Source organism: Bombina bombina, chromosome 2, assembly GCF_027579735.1.
Source record: "Bombina bombina isolate aBomBom1 chromosome 2, aBomBom1.pri, whole genome shotgun sequence".
Lineage (NCBI taxonomy): Eukaryota > Metazoa > Chordata > Amphibia > Anura > Bombinatoridae > Bombina > Bombina bombina.
Genome location: NC_069500.1, coordinates 872,778,927 through 872,795,575, shown reverse-complemented (window position 1 = coordinate 872,795,575; position 16,649 = coordinate 872,778,927). Strand labels below are relative to the sequence as shown.

At 34.6% G+C, this 16,649-nt stretch overlaps 1 protein-coding gene across 1 annotated transcript in view; it reads right to left on the bottom strand.

Annotated features, from left to right (window-relative positions):
* Nucleotides 1-16,649, bottom strand: part of HGSNAT (heparan-alpha-glucosaminide N-acetyltransferase) — a 154,285-nt gene that overhangs the window by 93,863 nt on the left and 43,773 nt on the right. Inside the window, exons 4-6 of the mRNA XM_053703202.1 lie at nt 11,864-11,973; nt 8,261-8,330; nt 6,974-7,043 (exon numbers count right to left, since the gene is read on the bottom strand). Of these exons, the coding sequence (XP_053559177.1) occupies nt 6,974-7,043; nt 8,261-8,330; nt 11,864-11,973 (250 nt within the window). The remainder of the gene's footprint in view (nt 1-6,973; nt 7,044-8,260; nt 8,331-11,863; nt 11,974-16,649) is intronic.

The following is a 16,649-nucleotide window of genomic DNA, read 5'->3' as shown; positions in this document are numbered from 1 at the left end:
CATTTAAATTTGACTTTACTGTCCCTTTAAGTTAATAACAAAAACTAAGTTAAAGTTTTGTAAAACATTAACATATTCCATACCATTAAATGGACATGACACAAAACTTTTCATGATTCACATAAAGCATACAATTTTAAACTACCACCAATTTACTTTTATGATCAAATTTGCTTCATTCTCTTGGTATCTTTTATTGAAGGAGCAATAATGCACTACTGGGAGCTAGCTCAACACATCGGGTGAAGCAATGATAAGGCATGTGTGTGCACCAACCAGCAGCTAGTTCCCAGTAGTGCAATGCTGCTTCTAGGTATACTTTTTCTACAAAGGATACAAAGAGAAAGAAGCAAATTAGATAATAGAATTATATTAGAAAGTTGTTTAAAATATCACACTCTACGTGAACTATGAACAAAATCTCAACTTTTGAATTTAGAAGAAATTATAAACTGCAAATTAGTGTGACATATGTTACAGAATTAGGCATGTGAAGCCTCCGTGCGTGCTTCGGTTCTCAGACTTAATGACTGTATATTAAAAAACGTTTTAAGTGTTTACTGTCCCTTTAATCCAAATTGAAGAACTGAATTTATCAATAGGTTTTAGCAGAGTTGCTCACGCTAAGTTAAATGTTCTGTAAAATTGGTTTTCCCTTAATGTGTTTCCAATAACTTGTTATGGCAGCTGCAAAGTAAAATATTTAGGGGTAATTGCTACATAAGGTTTATTTTTGTATATGAAATAGCTGTTTTTCCTCATTGAAAACACAACTATTTTAAATGGGCAGAGTTTGCAGAAAGCACAGACAGCCTTATCTTATCTCTGTCTATACACAAGGCCCCTTATCTTATATTTTTGTCTATGCACAAAAGCTGATACTTAGGGCTAGATTTATTAAAGCCCTATGGCTGCAAGTTTTCATAAGAACTTGCTCGCCGTAATTTATCAAGCAGCGGTCACCAGACCGCCGCTTCCCTAACCTCTTCGCCACCTCTAAGGTGGCGAAATTCAATCTCCTCGGTCTAGTCAGACCGAGAAGATTGACAGCTCCTGTCCGCGCTTGACTGGCTGTGCGCGGGCAGGATTGCACGCGAGCGCAAAATTGCGCTTGTGTGCAATGGCGAATACCTGCGGGTAATTTCGCTCCGCCACAGGCGAGCTGAGGCATACAGGGGCGCGTATACGTGCCCCTGTCCGCCTCAGCTTTAATCAATCTAGCCCTTAGAGAGACCAATTAGAGACACACTAATAAATGCCCCAATTTATCACTCAAAATTGTGCAAGTCGACTGTAAAATTCTCCTACTCTTTTACCGTTCTCCTTAGCGCACAGGAGCGCCAAAGAAGGGGTTAAATTAGATTGTTTTAGTCGTATTTCCAATACTACGCCTCATTAATTCGACTAGTTACAAATGTATAATTTATTTTCTCCTATAGCAGACTGATAGTTCTCCTCCAAATGTGTGCGTTAAAGTTCTCCAAACTACTGTGGAGAACATGTTTAGAAAACTATTCTCTACCATTTGTAGAAGCAATGTTAGAAAAAAGCACTAGTCACAAAAATTATATATAAAGAAGCTAAAAAATAAATAAAAAACATACATACATATATATACAGGTGGCCCTCGTTTTACAACGGTTCAATTTACACCGTTTCAGAATAACAACCTTTTTTTTCCAGTCACGTGACTGCTATTGAAAGCATTGAGAAGCAGTGCATTTATTAAAATAGCCAGTAGGTGGAGCTGTCCGCTTGTGTTGCAGCAAAGCCAAGCAAGCTGAAATTAATCAGTTTAACCAGACCTGAGCTATCAAGCAGATTTCAAAGGAACAAAATCTTCCTTTCATAAATCAGTCCAGATTGGAATGCATAGAAAGAACTGTTTGCAGAAAAATGCAAGTGAAGTCTGTGTTGTGTGATTATTTTATTAGGTTTATAATGTTGTTTAGCATTTAAAGTCTTCATTTCAAAGCTTTAAAAATAATGTATTAGGTGTTAATTATGACAATTTTGAGAGGGGGCCTGGAACCTATCTCCCTCACTTCCCATTGACTTACATTATAAACTGGGTTTCAATTTACAACCATTCCTTCTGGAACCTAACCCCGGCGTAAACTGAGGGCTACCTGTATATATACACATATATCATACACACATACACACACATATATATATATATATATATATATATACACATATACATACATATACTATCCAACAAACAAGGTAAGTCCAGCACCTTAATTTTTTACACTTCCAAGTGCAAAGCCAAGTATTTTCAAGGTAACAAAGTGCACGTACGCTGGAGAGGCCTGCTAACCTCTCAAAATATAGATCCACAAAATTTCAGATATAGCGACAGCACTGTTTCAGTAAAAAATCCTTTTTTACTGAAACAGTGATGTCATTATATCTGAAATTTTGTGGATTTATATATATATATATATATATATATATATATATATATATATATTGGAGCACAAAAATTATATATAAAAAAGAAGTGCAAAATAATGAAAACATATCCATTTTCTTCTATGACAGTTTGTTGAAGAGGGGACATTAACAGAGCTACTAGTGAGACTGTCTAAATATTTCTATTGGTTCATATACGATTAAAATGAAGAATCGTTGCTTATTTTCATTGATAAATAAGGTGCAGATACTAATCTAACTGGAGAAATGAATCTTTACATCTCCTTAGCCCTATGGAAAAGCGCAAAAAAAAAAACCCCAGATGTGCTTCTGTAAAGGCGTACTGAAGAGAACCCATAGGAGATTTACCCGGAGAATTCATCTTGCGCTTGATAAATCTTGCTAAGTAGTAGAGTCAGCAACACCTACTCTTTGTCATGTATACTTATATTTTTAAATTTGTAGCAGAGTCATTATATCTACTGAACAGCACAACAAAATGTTCCAACGCTCAATAAAAAATATGACAATAATAATAATAAGCATAAATTCCATACTAAAGCATTACTTCATACCATTTACATAAAGCGTATGGATTACACATTAATGGCATATGTAAAACTACCAAATGAAAGAATGATTACCATATTGTTAATTATAAACACTTCAATGGTTTGTCAAGAAAATTGCAATATGTGCATATGTAAGGTGTAAAAATAATGTTGTCTATTCAGTCTGGCAGCTATTTACAAAGTCATTAAAACAACTATTGCAAACAATGTTGTATTGGACACAAAAAAAAACTGTTCGTGCAAATGGGTTTATAGTGAGCACATAAATAATTGCCCACCACTGATTCTTTCAAAATTGTGAAATCTTTCAAATAACCTGCATTATAAACTGTTCAACGATGAATAAAGCACGTGATAACCAAGGCTCTGCATTTTAACCAGCACTAAGTGGTACATCCTTTATGTTGCATGCATAAACTGTATTATGACATGTAAATATTGCCTAAATTACATAATATATTGTTGCTTACACTTGGTCCCATCCCCTCTCCAAATCAATTTTAACGATCCAAATACACATAATATTCTGAAACACAAACCTTTTCAGGTCACAAGCATTTTGGATATAGTTTTTTCTTTCATACATATGGAATTACTCTTCCCTACCACTAGGAGGAGGCAAAGATTCCCAAACCCCAAGAGCTCTATAAAACCCCTCCCACTTTACAGGTACCTCAGTCTTGTCTTTGCCTCCGCTGGAGGTGTCCGAAGAATAAAGATATGCTTTTGATTCTTCAGAGAGAGGCTTTCAGTCTATGTTTAGGCGCATTTCCACCTCAGAGTACAAGGTATGTCAAAGAAATGTATTTGGGGTATGGTATCTGACTATTTTTTTCACCACATGGGAAATTTTAGCCTAGTTGGGCATTTATAGTTCTATATTTATTTGAGCTCTCAGGATTGTGCATGTCAGGATTTGCCCCCTCAGGGGCGTTATTTTTCCTGTGCTTCTGCTTTCGGGTTAGTGCATGTATGCCTCTAACACACGCACAATCGGATTTTCTCCTCTCTGGAGTCTTATCTTGGTGTTAAAGGTTTTGCATGCTCCATCTTTTGAGACTATGCATAAAGTGGATATTAAAGTTAAATGAAACCCAAAATTTTTATTTTGTGATTCAGACAGAGCATACAATTTAAAAAATGTTTCCAATTTACTTATTTTATCAAATTTACTTTGTTCTTATTATATTCTGTGTTGAAGAGATACCTAGGTAGGCATCTAAAGTGCTACATGGCAGGAAATAGTGCTGCCATCTAGTGCTCTTGCAAATGGATCTCATTCTTGCAAAAAACTGCTGCCATATAGTGCTCCAGAAATGGGCCGGTTCCTAAACTTACGTCCCTGCTTTTCAACAAAAGATACAAAAAGAATGAGGAAACATTTATAATAGAAGTAAATTAGAAAGTTGTTTTAAATCTCATGCTCTATCTGAATCATGAAAGAACATTTTTTGGGTTTCATATCCCTTTAAGCTTCTTTCTTCGAAGGTTTTGTTTCTTTTGGTTATCTCTTCTGTTAGAAGAGTTTTGAAATTGTCTGCTCTTTCTTATGACCCTCCTTAAAGGGATAGTAAACCCAAAAACGTTTTAAATCTTTATTAAAACTTCATTATGTATGTGAAATATTTCAAATAAGTACCTGTTAAATGTTTTCACTCGTTTTCTAGTTATTCTTCATCAAATATCTTTATATTGCCAAGCCCATTTTTATCACATTATGTGGACCCTATAATGATGTTCTACCTAGGTAGAAACATCATGGCGATCCGCATATAATTATTTTAAATAGTAACGCATGCGCATTTTGGCCCCTCAGTCCTGGCGTGACCATCACTATTCTGGCACAGGAAGCAGGGCGGACTTCATGATAGTGACGTCAACGTTGGTGGGAGTGGCGCACCAGAAGATTCACGGAACACAAGCATGGGGAATCATCTGTGTTTGCTAGAGGTAAGTATAATAAGTACCCCTAGGCTAACGAGCAAGTTGATTTGATCTTAGTAAAAGGAGGTTAACCCCTAGACTAACTATCATTTTTTTAACCCCTAGAAAAACGAGCATGTTTTTTTCTTATGATAAGGCAGTGACTTATGATAAGAGTGACTAACCAGCAATTATTTTTAACCCCTAGACTAACGAGAAAGTTGTTTTGTTCTTACAACAGTCAGATTAATCGCAGGAGCTGCAAAGATTAAAAGCAATAGCAAATTCAGATGTTAATAATTAACTTTAGTCGCATCCGAATTTGCTATTGATTTTAATCTTTGCAGCTCCTGCGATTAATCTGAGTGTTGTAAGAACAAAACAACTTGCTCGTTAGTCTAGGGGTTAAAAATAATTGCTGGTTAGTCACTCTATCATAAGTCACTGCCTTATCATAAGAAAAAAACATGCTCGTTTTCTAGGGGTTAAAAAAATGATAGTCTAGGGGTTAACGTCCTTTTACTAAGATCAAATCAACTTGCTCGTTAGCCTAGGGGTACTTATTATACTTACCTCTAGCAAAGTAACACAGATGATTCCCCATGCTTGTGTTCCGTGAATCTTCAGCGCTCTCGTGCGCCACTCCCACCAACGTTGACGTCACTATCATGAAGTCCGCCCTGCTTCCTGTGCCAGAATAGTGATGGTCACGCTAGGACTGAGGGGCCAAAATGCGCATGCGTTACTATTAAAGATATTTGATGAAGAATAATTAGAAAACGAGTGAAAAATTTAACAGGTACTTATTTGAAATATTTCACATACATAATGAAGTTTTAATAAATATTTAAAAAGTTTTTGGGATTACTATCCCTTTAACTTATCTTTCATCAGGATAAGGCTGTTTTAAGGACTACATTTTATTTTTTTTTGCCATAAAATTGTGTCTTCAGACAAGATCAGTAGAGAAATTGTTGTCCCTTCTTTGAAGCATTCTTAGGATTAGGACACAGAGAGATCTTTGCATAATTTGAATGTCAGAGCATTGAAGTATAATATTGATGCTACAAAATATTTGAGACAAACTTCTAGTTTGTTAACTTTTCCGGTTCTAGGAAAGGACAGAAAGTTTCTGTTGTTTCTTTGGCCTCTTGGTTGAAACTTCTGCTTCATAAGACTTACTTGCAGACAGGTCAGCCTCCACCGAAAGGGATTATTGCTCATTCTACTAGTTCAGGGCTTTCAAGAATGAGGCTACAGCTGACCAGATTTGCAAGGCAGCTACTTGGTCTTCTTTGTATACTTCTACTAAATTCTACTATTTTGATGTTTTTGCTTCTTCTGAGGCAGCCTTTGGTAGGAAAGTCCTTCAGGCAGTTGTCTCAGCTTCATTTCTTTTTGCCCGTTGATTTAATTTTAAAAGCACTAAAATAAAATTTAAAAAACACCATTTTGGGTTTTTTGTGGGGTTGTGAGTTTAGTTTTTCTGTGAAAATATGTTCTTTAAATCCCACCCTTTGTGTCTCAATCGTGGACTCCACAGCTTGGGTATTAGTTCCCAGGAGTAATAGATCATGGACTCTCACCACCTGTATGAAAGAAAACAATTTATGCTTACCTGATAAATTTGTTTCTTTCATGGTGGTGAGAGTCCATGAGACCCCACCCTATGTTTTTTTGGAGGTGTTTTATTTCTTCCACACATTTTTATTCCCCTGCTCCTTTTATTTTTTGCTCTTATTTACTTTCCTACCTCATTTTGCTTGGCTATACAGTAGACTGAGGTACTTCTGGAGGGGTTGGTCGGGGTTTTAAAGAGCACTTGGAGTTTGGGAATCTTTGCCTCCTCCTACTGGTTGGGAAGAGTAATTCCCAGGAATAATGGATCGTGGACTCTCAACACCATAAAAGAAATTAATTTATAAGGTATGCATAAATTATGTTTTTTTTACCTGTATATACATACACACATACACAAATTTACAGGTCAAATTTGCAAACAAATTAAATTAGATTAGCATTCTTTTACAAATAAACTAAATTATTTTTGAAGAACTTACTGAATTAATTAGCCTGTCTGTTTCAATAGGGTTCATTTTTTTACAAAGCCAATTTCGTACAACGTTAAGTCTGAAAAATAAAAAAATATATAAAGAAGCAGCAATGTGTAGTGAATTAGACTGTGTAAAAATAAACTAACAAAATGTGACAGGAAATTATGCAATAAGATAGACACAAATTTGACTTTGTTCATTAACCAGATAATTTAATGGTGATCACAGCTGCAGAGGAAGAAAAGAGAAGGGGAAAAAAAGCTGATTCATACAATTAAAAATGCCTTCCTGTTTTATTGAACTTTACATGTTTGCACATGATCTGCAGGGAAAATGTTATTGCTGCAAACCAATGCAGAATTGTACATTTAAAGTTATGTAATAAAAGAAATGGAGTTTAAAGACTTATGATTAATCCTTAAATAAGCTTCATTATTTAAAATAATAATCACGAGCAAAGGCGTAACTAGAAACCACAGGGCCCAGGTGCAAGAATCTAACCCCCCCTCCCCCCCCCCCAAAAAAAAAGGTGAATATGATACATTTTTATTTATTTTTTACATTTAACACAGACACAAAATATGAATCAGATTACATATCTGCAAAAGGAGGTACCCTGTGCCCACAGTCTGACCCCCTATTACTGTATATAGTGACACTGTTTAACCCACCAGTACTGTATATAGTGAGTTAGTGACACAGTCTGTAATCTGCCGGTGAGATTGCTGGCCTGACCCTACCCACCCCAGTACTTTATAAAGTGATCACAGTAGTCTGTGACATGGTCCAGCCCCCCGCACTGTATATAGTGGTACTGTATAGTGACACTGTTTACCCCCCGCCCCCCCATGTTGTAGTAACAAGGTCTGTAATTTGCTGGTTCCACAAACACACACAGTCACATGCATACAAACACACATACAGTCACACACACACACACACATAAACACCAATGGGTAAAACAGAAACACTAACCCCTGTAGTAAGAGACACAAGTTAAGCATCATGTCACACTCATATGATATCAGTGCAGGCAGTGGCAGGTCAATGTTTTTTATTGAAAAAAATAAATGTTTTAAGCTGGGCCCCCACCCTCAGGGGCCCGTCACAGTTGCGACCTCTGCACCCCCTGTAGTTCCGCCCCTGATCACGAGCTATAATCACCCAAAATCACAAGAAAATAACTTGCTATTGCTTTATAATAAACTGTATTAAATTGGCATCTTATGATGTCTGAAAAAGTAAAAAAAGGTTTTCAAAACTGTGAATATTGTATATGGTTTAATGGCTTACCTTAGCACAAACAATCCCACAGCTATCACAATAAAAAGGGCCAAATAAATTATAAATGCTATCAAGATGGCTGTAAAGGAAACAAAAATAAAATGTTTCAGTGATTTAAAAAAAAAAGAAAAAAAAGTTCAGAGTAAAAGGTATATTTTCATGCATATAATCATAATTACAGTATAGAATCTGAGGCAGTTCTAATGTGAATGAAGGCAACTTATTAAAACTGCAATGTCCTAATTTAAAACTTGGCCTTAAAGGGACATGCAACCAAAAAAAATTCTTTCATGATTCAGATAGAGAATACAATTTTAAACAACTTTCCAATTTACTTTACTATTATTTAATTTGCTTCCTTCTCTTGTTATCATTTGCTGAAAGGTTTATCTAGGCAAGTTCATGAGCTGCAGATAACCTAGGGTCTAGCTGTTGATTGGCGCCTGCATATATATATATTGAATGTGATTGGCTCACCCATGTGTTCAGTTAGAAACTAGTAGTGCATTGCTGCTCTTTCAACAAATAATACCAAGAGAATGAAACCGATTAGATAATAGAAGTAAATTAGAAAGTTGTTTAAAATTGTATTCTCTATCTGAATCATGACAGAAAAAATTTGGGTTTCATGTACCTTTAATGGGACATGAAACCAAAAATGTTTCTTTCATGATTTAGGTAGAACATACAATTTTAAACAACTTTCCAGTTTACTTCTATTATCAAATTTGTTTCATTCTTTTGGTATCATTTGTTAAAGGAGCAGCAATGCACTACTGGTTTCTAACTGAACACATGGGTGAGTCAATGACAATCGCTATATATATGCAGCCACCAATCAGCAGATAGAACCTAGGTTCTTTGCTGCTCCTGAGCTTACCTAGATAAACCGTTCAGAAAAGGAAGCAAATTAAATAATAGAAGTAAATTGGAAAATTGTTTAAAATTGTATGTTCTGTCTAAATCATGAATATCTAATTATTACTTTATTGTCCCTTCAACTGCAAACACCATGTAGCACAAAAAAAAGATACTAAAAACACCATAAAGCATTTTATTAATGCATTTTTGATTGTCCAATTAAAGGGACAGTCTAGTCCAAAATAAACTTTCATGATTCAGATAGAAAATGTAATTTTAAACAATTTTCCAATGTACTTCTATCCCTAATTTTGCTTTGTTCTCTTTGTATTCTTAGATAAAGCTAAACCTAGGAGGTACGTATGCTAATTTCTAAGCCCTTGAAGGCCGCCTCTTCTCTCAGGGCATTTTGACAGTTTTTCACCACTAGAGGGCGTTAGTTCATGTGTGTCATATAGATAACACTGTGCTGCTCTGATTGGCTAAAATGGATGTCTGTCAAAAGAAGTAAAATAAGGGGACAGTTTGCAGAGGCTTAGATACAAGATAATTAGAGATAAAAAGTGTATTAATATAACCGTGTTGGTTATGCAAAACTAGGGAATGGGTAATAAAGGGATTATCTATCTTTTAAAACAATAAAAATTCTACTGTAGACTGTCCCTTTAAGCATTGTGGCAAAGTTATAATTGGAGCCTTAAAGTAGGACATTAGGACCTTAATTTATAGGGTAAGACAGTGTGCCACATTATATGCATGTACAAATGGGCTAGCCACAGGGTCAGGTAGGTGCAATGCGTCCCTTGTATGTTCTGTGTCCCCAAGTTTCAATTATACTAAACACTATGCTATTTTTTTTGTCAACTGTGCATTCCCTTCTCCTTTTAGTTGTTACAGAATATTTTATATTAGAGATTTGCACAGGAAAAAAATTAATTTCACCTGAAAGTTTCTTTTTGTTAAATTTAAAATTTTCATTTTAGTTCATGGCCGTGTTTGTTTTGGAAAAATTTAATTTCAAGTTTTCGTTTCAAACTAAAATTTTGGTTTTGAGCTACAGTGCAGATTCTTGCCAATTTTTTTTATCTGAAGCTGTAATTATCTTTATTTACTTTACATTTTGTCATTGTATGTAATTCTTAGACATTATTTTACAGGTGGCCCTCGGTTTACAACGGTTCAATTTGCACCGTTTCAGAATAACAACCTTTTTTCCAGCCATGTGACTGCTATTGAACAGCATTGAGAAGCAGTGCATTGATTAAAATAGCCAGTAGGTGGAGCTGTCCGCTTGTGTTGCAGCAAAGCCAAGCAAGCTGAAATTAATCAGTTTAACCAGACCTGAGCTATTGAGCAGATTTCAAAGGAACAAGATCTTCCTGTCTATAAATCAGTCCAGATTGGAATGCATAGAAAGAACTGTTAGCAGAAAAATGCAAGTGAAGTCTGTTTTGTGTGATTATTTTATTAGGTTTATAATGCTGTTTTGCAAATGTTTTTGTTCATTTAACTTAGTTTAATTATATATTCTGTGTTGTGTGATTATTTTATTAGGTTTATAATGCTGTTTAGCATTTAAAGTCTTAATTTCAAAGCTTTAAAAATAATGTATAAGGTTTTACTTATGACAATTTTGAGAGGGGCCTGGAACCTAACTCCCTCACTTCCCATTGACTTACATTATATACTGGGTTTCAATTTACAACGGTTTCGATTTACAACCATTCCTTCTGGAACCTAACCCTGGTGTAAACTGAGGGCTACCTGTATTTATATTTACCTAATTTTTTGTGCACTGCATTTTTGGTAAAACTAAAAGATTTCGGTAAAGCAACAAAAATAACAAAAATAAAAATTTGCGTTACATTTTCTTTAATTCCTCCGAAAACAAATGCAAATTCTGTATCCATTTAAGAATTATACTTTTATGTTAGAGGCTAACTTTCAAGGAGAATATTTTGTATCTTAAAAGGGATAGTCCAGTCAAAATTAAACTTTCATGATTCAGATAGAGCATGCAATTTTAAGCAACTTTCTAATTTACTCCTATTATCAATTTTTCTTTGTTCTCTTGCTATCTTTATTTGAAAAACAGAAATGTAAGCATAGGAGCCAGCCCATTTTTGGTTCAGAACCTGGGTAGGTGTCTAAATATAGCCAATCAGCAAGCGCTTCCCAGGTGATTAACCAAAAATGGGTCGGCTCCTATGATTACATTCAAATAAAGATAGCAAGAAAACAAAGAAAAAATGATAATAGGAGTAAATTAGAAAGTTTCTTAAAATTGCCTGCTCTATCTGAATCATGAAAGTTTAATTTTGACTAGACTATTCCATTAATCAATCAAGGAACCTAGATGATATTGTTGTTTAGAGGGAGAAAGATAATTTCAGGAGGCCTTTTTATTTGTGTGTGGTATGTTAGGCAATTAGATGCCTAAATACCCTACAATATGTTTGATTATCGATATCTGTATACTCATTGTACTAAATCTTGGTGCCTTGTAATATTATGGTGGCACTGTTGCATTATGTTTTGTGATATGCAGATGTTTTTGTATTTGAATTGTATGTGATCTCTGATAGTTATGTGTTTCTACACATGTGTTATTTTTGTCTATGAAAAAGAAAACACTTAATCAAAAAAGATAAGGCCTAACATTTCTTTGAGCCTCTTATCAATATTATATACATGAAATACAGAAATAAACATTTATATTTATATAAGAAGCTGCTAAAACAAGGTACATACGGAGGTAACTGTTGATAGGGTTATGGTTGATGGTTATTTCACAGGTTACAGAGAGGTTGCTTCTTACCCACAAGGTGTAGTTTCCGAATTCTCTAAAACTGTAGTGTATTCTGTGTACACAGAGAAGAACAACGTAAATATAGGACCTCAAACATATATCAGCAGTAACAATACAAGAATGTAACAATTTATTTAGCCAAGTTTACAAGGTTTTCCCAAATAGAGAGCCGTTCAGGTGTATACCACTTGAAAAACCTAATTAAAATTAAGGGACGCTAAACCCAATTTTTTCTTTCATGATTCAGATAGAGCATGCAATTTTAAGCAACTTTCTAATTTACTACTATTATCAATGTTTCTTTGTTCTCTTGCTATCTTTATTTAAAAAGCAGGAATGTGATGCATAGGAGCCGGCCCATTTTTGGTTGAGAACTTGGGTTATGCTTGCTTATTGGTGGGTAAATGTAAACCTTCAATAAGAAAGCACTATCCATGGTGCTGAACCTAAAATGGGCTGGTTGCTAAGATTTACATTCCTGCTTTTAAAATAAAGATAGCAAGAGATGAAGAAAAATTGATAATAGGAGTAAATTAGAAAAAATTAGTAAATTAGAAAGTTGCTTAAAATGGCATGCTCTATCAATCACGAAAGAAAAAATTTTGGGTTCAGTGTCCCTTTAAGCATCATATTATCTTCCCAAATTCCAAGAATCTTTTGGTAGTCTTCACAAATAAAAACATGGAGAGCAAATTCTTAAGAGGACATGAAACCCTAAATTTTTCTTTCAGACAGAGCGTACAATTTTAAACAACTTTCTAATTTACTTCTTTTATCTAATTTGCATTATTTTCTTGGTATCCTTAGTTGAAAAGCATGCCTAGATAGGCTCAGGAGCTAGCTGCTGATTGGTGGCTGCACAAATATGCCTCTTGTGATTGGCATACCGATGTGTTCAGTTAGGTTCCAGTAGTGCATTGCTGCTCCTTCAATAAAGGATACCAAGAGAATGAAGCTAAATTGTTGATAGAAAATTTTGGGAAAGTTGTTACAATGCTTGCTCTATCTGAAAGAAAAAGAAAAAAAGTTTCATGTCCCTTTAAAATGTATATTCATGACTATTCCCTCTATGGTACAACTTTACTATGGGGAAGCAATACTGTTTGGGTTTACTCATAATGATTGCATAGTATTTACACACTACTGACTTATTCATAAATTCCCCACTGCTACTTAATTTTTCTATGTACAATTCGGGTGGACACAGCCTTAAACAGATAGGTTTCCAAAACCAATAATGATGACATTAATAAACCATTAGATATATATTGTAAGATATGTCCCATATTTGTGTGTTCATTATAGACACGCAAATAAATTGTACATCTTTAATCATTTTGCAAACAAAAAAAACCAAAAAAAAACAACAAAGTTATTCTCTTTGCATTCGTTTATTTTTAAAGATATTTTGGATTTCTATTAAAAAAGGCCCCTCCTTGTGAGTTGCGAGGTCTCCCACAGAAAGTAATCAAGCTCTCTGGAAAGGAAAACAACTCTAAGGAGAATGAAGTTAGCAGGGAGTAAACTTTAAAACAATAAATCCTGCAGCCAATACAAATCAGATTACTATGCTTGCAGAGTATAGTATCTCACAATCACCTCCATTTTTGATTGCAGGTATTTTTCTAATAGGGTAATACGTGTTTTGTGTTTTTTTATACAAATTTTGCCACCTTTTAGTTTGCCAAAAAAACAGCGAGAACTGCAGGAGAAAATTATTCCATAACCCACTAGCAGAGGCAGAGAAATCCAATAAGGAAAATTAAACACATATGCAGCATAGTCTTATGATTTCTACTGTACACCTTAAATAGTTTCTTCCCTGCCAATTTCAATATGAATTTTCATTTTGTTCATAAAATACAAGTTTTGCAGTATATATTTAATTTGATTAAAAATACTACTGAACAATACAATTTTTACTGCATATTTTTATTTCAATATTTCATTTATTTGTTTAATATGGTTTTTAAAATTATATATTTTTTGTGAGTCGTATTATAATGTGTGCATCACCTTCATATACTTTACCCCTTCACTACAGGGACTTTCAGAAAAGAACTTGCCCAAAATACCGGAGAATTTTTTGCATTTTTGCCATCAATACATTTAAACAGAAATAGAGCCTTGTTTTTTAATTTTTTTATTTACTTATCAAAACTATATATATATTTTTTTTAACAGACAACCCAAGGTATTGATCAAGGCCAATTTTGGTATATTTCATGCCACTATTTTACTACCAAATGTGATCAAATAAAAAAATCTTTAACAAACTTTGGGTTTTTCATGGCACAAATGGTTGTAGAATCTTCTCTGAGATCCCCTTTGTTCAGAAATAGCAGACATATATGGCTTTGCCATTGCTTTTTGGTAATTAGAAGGACGCTAATTGCAGCTGTGCACCACACTTCTATTATTCCAGACAGTGAAGGAGTTAATTAGGTAGCTTGTAAAGTTAATTTTAGCTGCAGTGTAGAGATTACCCTACCACCGACCCCCCATACTTGATCGCTCACAAACAGCTATCTTGCCTCCCTCACCCCCACTGGTCACCCCATCTAAGGTACTGGCAGACAGCCATACCAATGTGAAAATGTAAGGCTTTTTTTTAATAAATATTTTTTTTCTGTTTTCTGCAGTATAGGAACCCCCCTTACCCTCCAACCTTTCTGATCCCTCCACAAACAGCTCTCTAACTAGTGCCTGCCACTTTTTTTTGTGTATATTTTTAAATTTAATTTTTTCTGTAGTGCAGTGGTCCTCCATCATGCGATCATTAGTTAGGGGCCCCCCACCTTTTTTCTGTAGCACAGCACCCCTTCACCTCCCTTTCCTTTTTTTCTGCATGGTAGGACCCCGCTCCCCCTCCCTCTGCTGCTGTACCACCCACCCGTATCCCGGATTCCCTCCCACACCTCCCGCTAACACCAGCAGATGATCCTTACAGACTGTGACACCACACAGTGTCACAGTTTGTAACGATCTAGCATCTGCCCTCATATGGAACCGGAGCACCAATCATGCACCGGTTCCATATGCAGGCAGATACCGGGAGCTTCCTGAAGTTCAGACGTATATATATACATACTGTGCGGTACGGTAAGCAAAGTGCCGTGCCCGCACAATGTATGTATGTATGTATGTATGTATGTATGTATGTATGTATGTATGTATGTATGTATGTATGTATGTATGTATGTATGTATGTATATATATATATATATATATATATATATATATATATATATATATATATATATATATATATATATGTTGGATTAGGTGAAGGGGGTTAAAAGAAGGGAATGCATCTTTACTATACACTTTGTTCTTCTCAAGGTAAAAACTGCCTTTATATAATTTGGACAGGGGCTTCATAGAATCTCACAAGCACAGAAAGCTTTATAGCATCTGGCTCAAACTTCATTGCAAGATAAATAATTTGATAATCGAAATTATTGTAAATTTAATAGTTAGTAGCCCTATAATTTACAGGCAAAGTAATTAATCCCGTGGTAAAAGTATTAATTAGCATTAGGCGGCATGTTTTATTATTTTGTACATAATTACTCTGATAATACTCTTAAATGTTACAACTGCTGCACCAAATAATTTTAAGCGTTTCATTATATGTAAGAAATGTTTCTTAGTTCTGTTTTCTTTTCTCTCAAGAACAGCATCCACCCAAACCATTATAGATTATGTTAAGGGATAACTATTATAAAATAAGGTAGAAAACAGACTGTGTTCTACCTAAATGCTGGGTGTGTTAAGATGCTTAAAATACAGTAATTCACAAGCATGTTGAAAGAAAGGATTAGACAACATTAGAATTATAATTTAAAAGAGCCATATTGATTCAACATGTAAATATCATAATTGTCTATGAATAAGGTTTTTAAACGCTGAAACGCGTAAGACAGTCTGCGCTGTTGTTCTTATACTATTTTAGCTTATTGCTCGTTTGTTTTCCATGAATAAAGCTGTTAAATTTATGCCTTCAGATTTGCTGGGTTTCTTCTGTTTTGTTTATCATAATTGTCTGCCCACATTGATTTTATTCAGAAGTATAGACTTTAAAGGGAAATAACCAACATGCCAAATGAGTCTGCCCATATTTTCTTTTAAAGTGTAAGTTTAAAGGGACAGTAAAGTAAATTAAAACTTTTATATTCTAGATAGCTCATGCAATTTTAAACACCTTTGCAAATTACTTCAATTATCAAATTTGCTTTGTTCTTGTCATACTTTTTGTTGAATTCATAATGCAAGCAGACTTATAGGTGCTTAGGAGCATGCACTTCTATAGTACTCGATTGCAGCAGTGTTTGCAACTTTATATAACATTGTTATAAACATTGTTTCAAACACTGCTGCCATAGAGTGCTATAGACACATGCACGCTCCTGAGCTTCTATTAGCCATCTTACATTTACACTTCAAGAAAGGATACTAAGAACAAAACAAATTTGATAATAGTAGTAAATTGCAAAGTTGTTCAAAATCGCATGCTCTATCGGAATCATGAACGTTCAAGTTTGGCTTTTTTTTTTTTACATTCTTTTTGTTTATTTTCCAACAATAGGCAGTTTACAATAGTCGTACATAATGCCACAGAAAAAATATAAAACATGGTCATAAGGGTTTACAAAGAAGCACAATGCCCAGAAAGACAATTAACAAATCATGAAATCAACAAAACATATATATTTCGTAAAATATAAT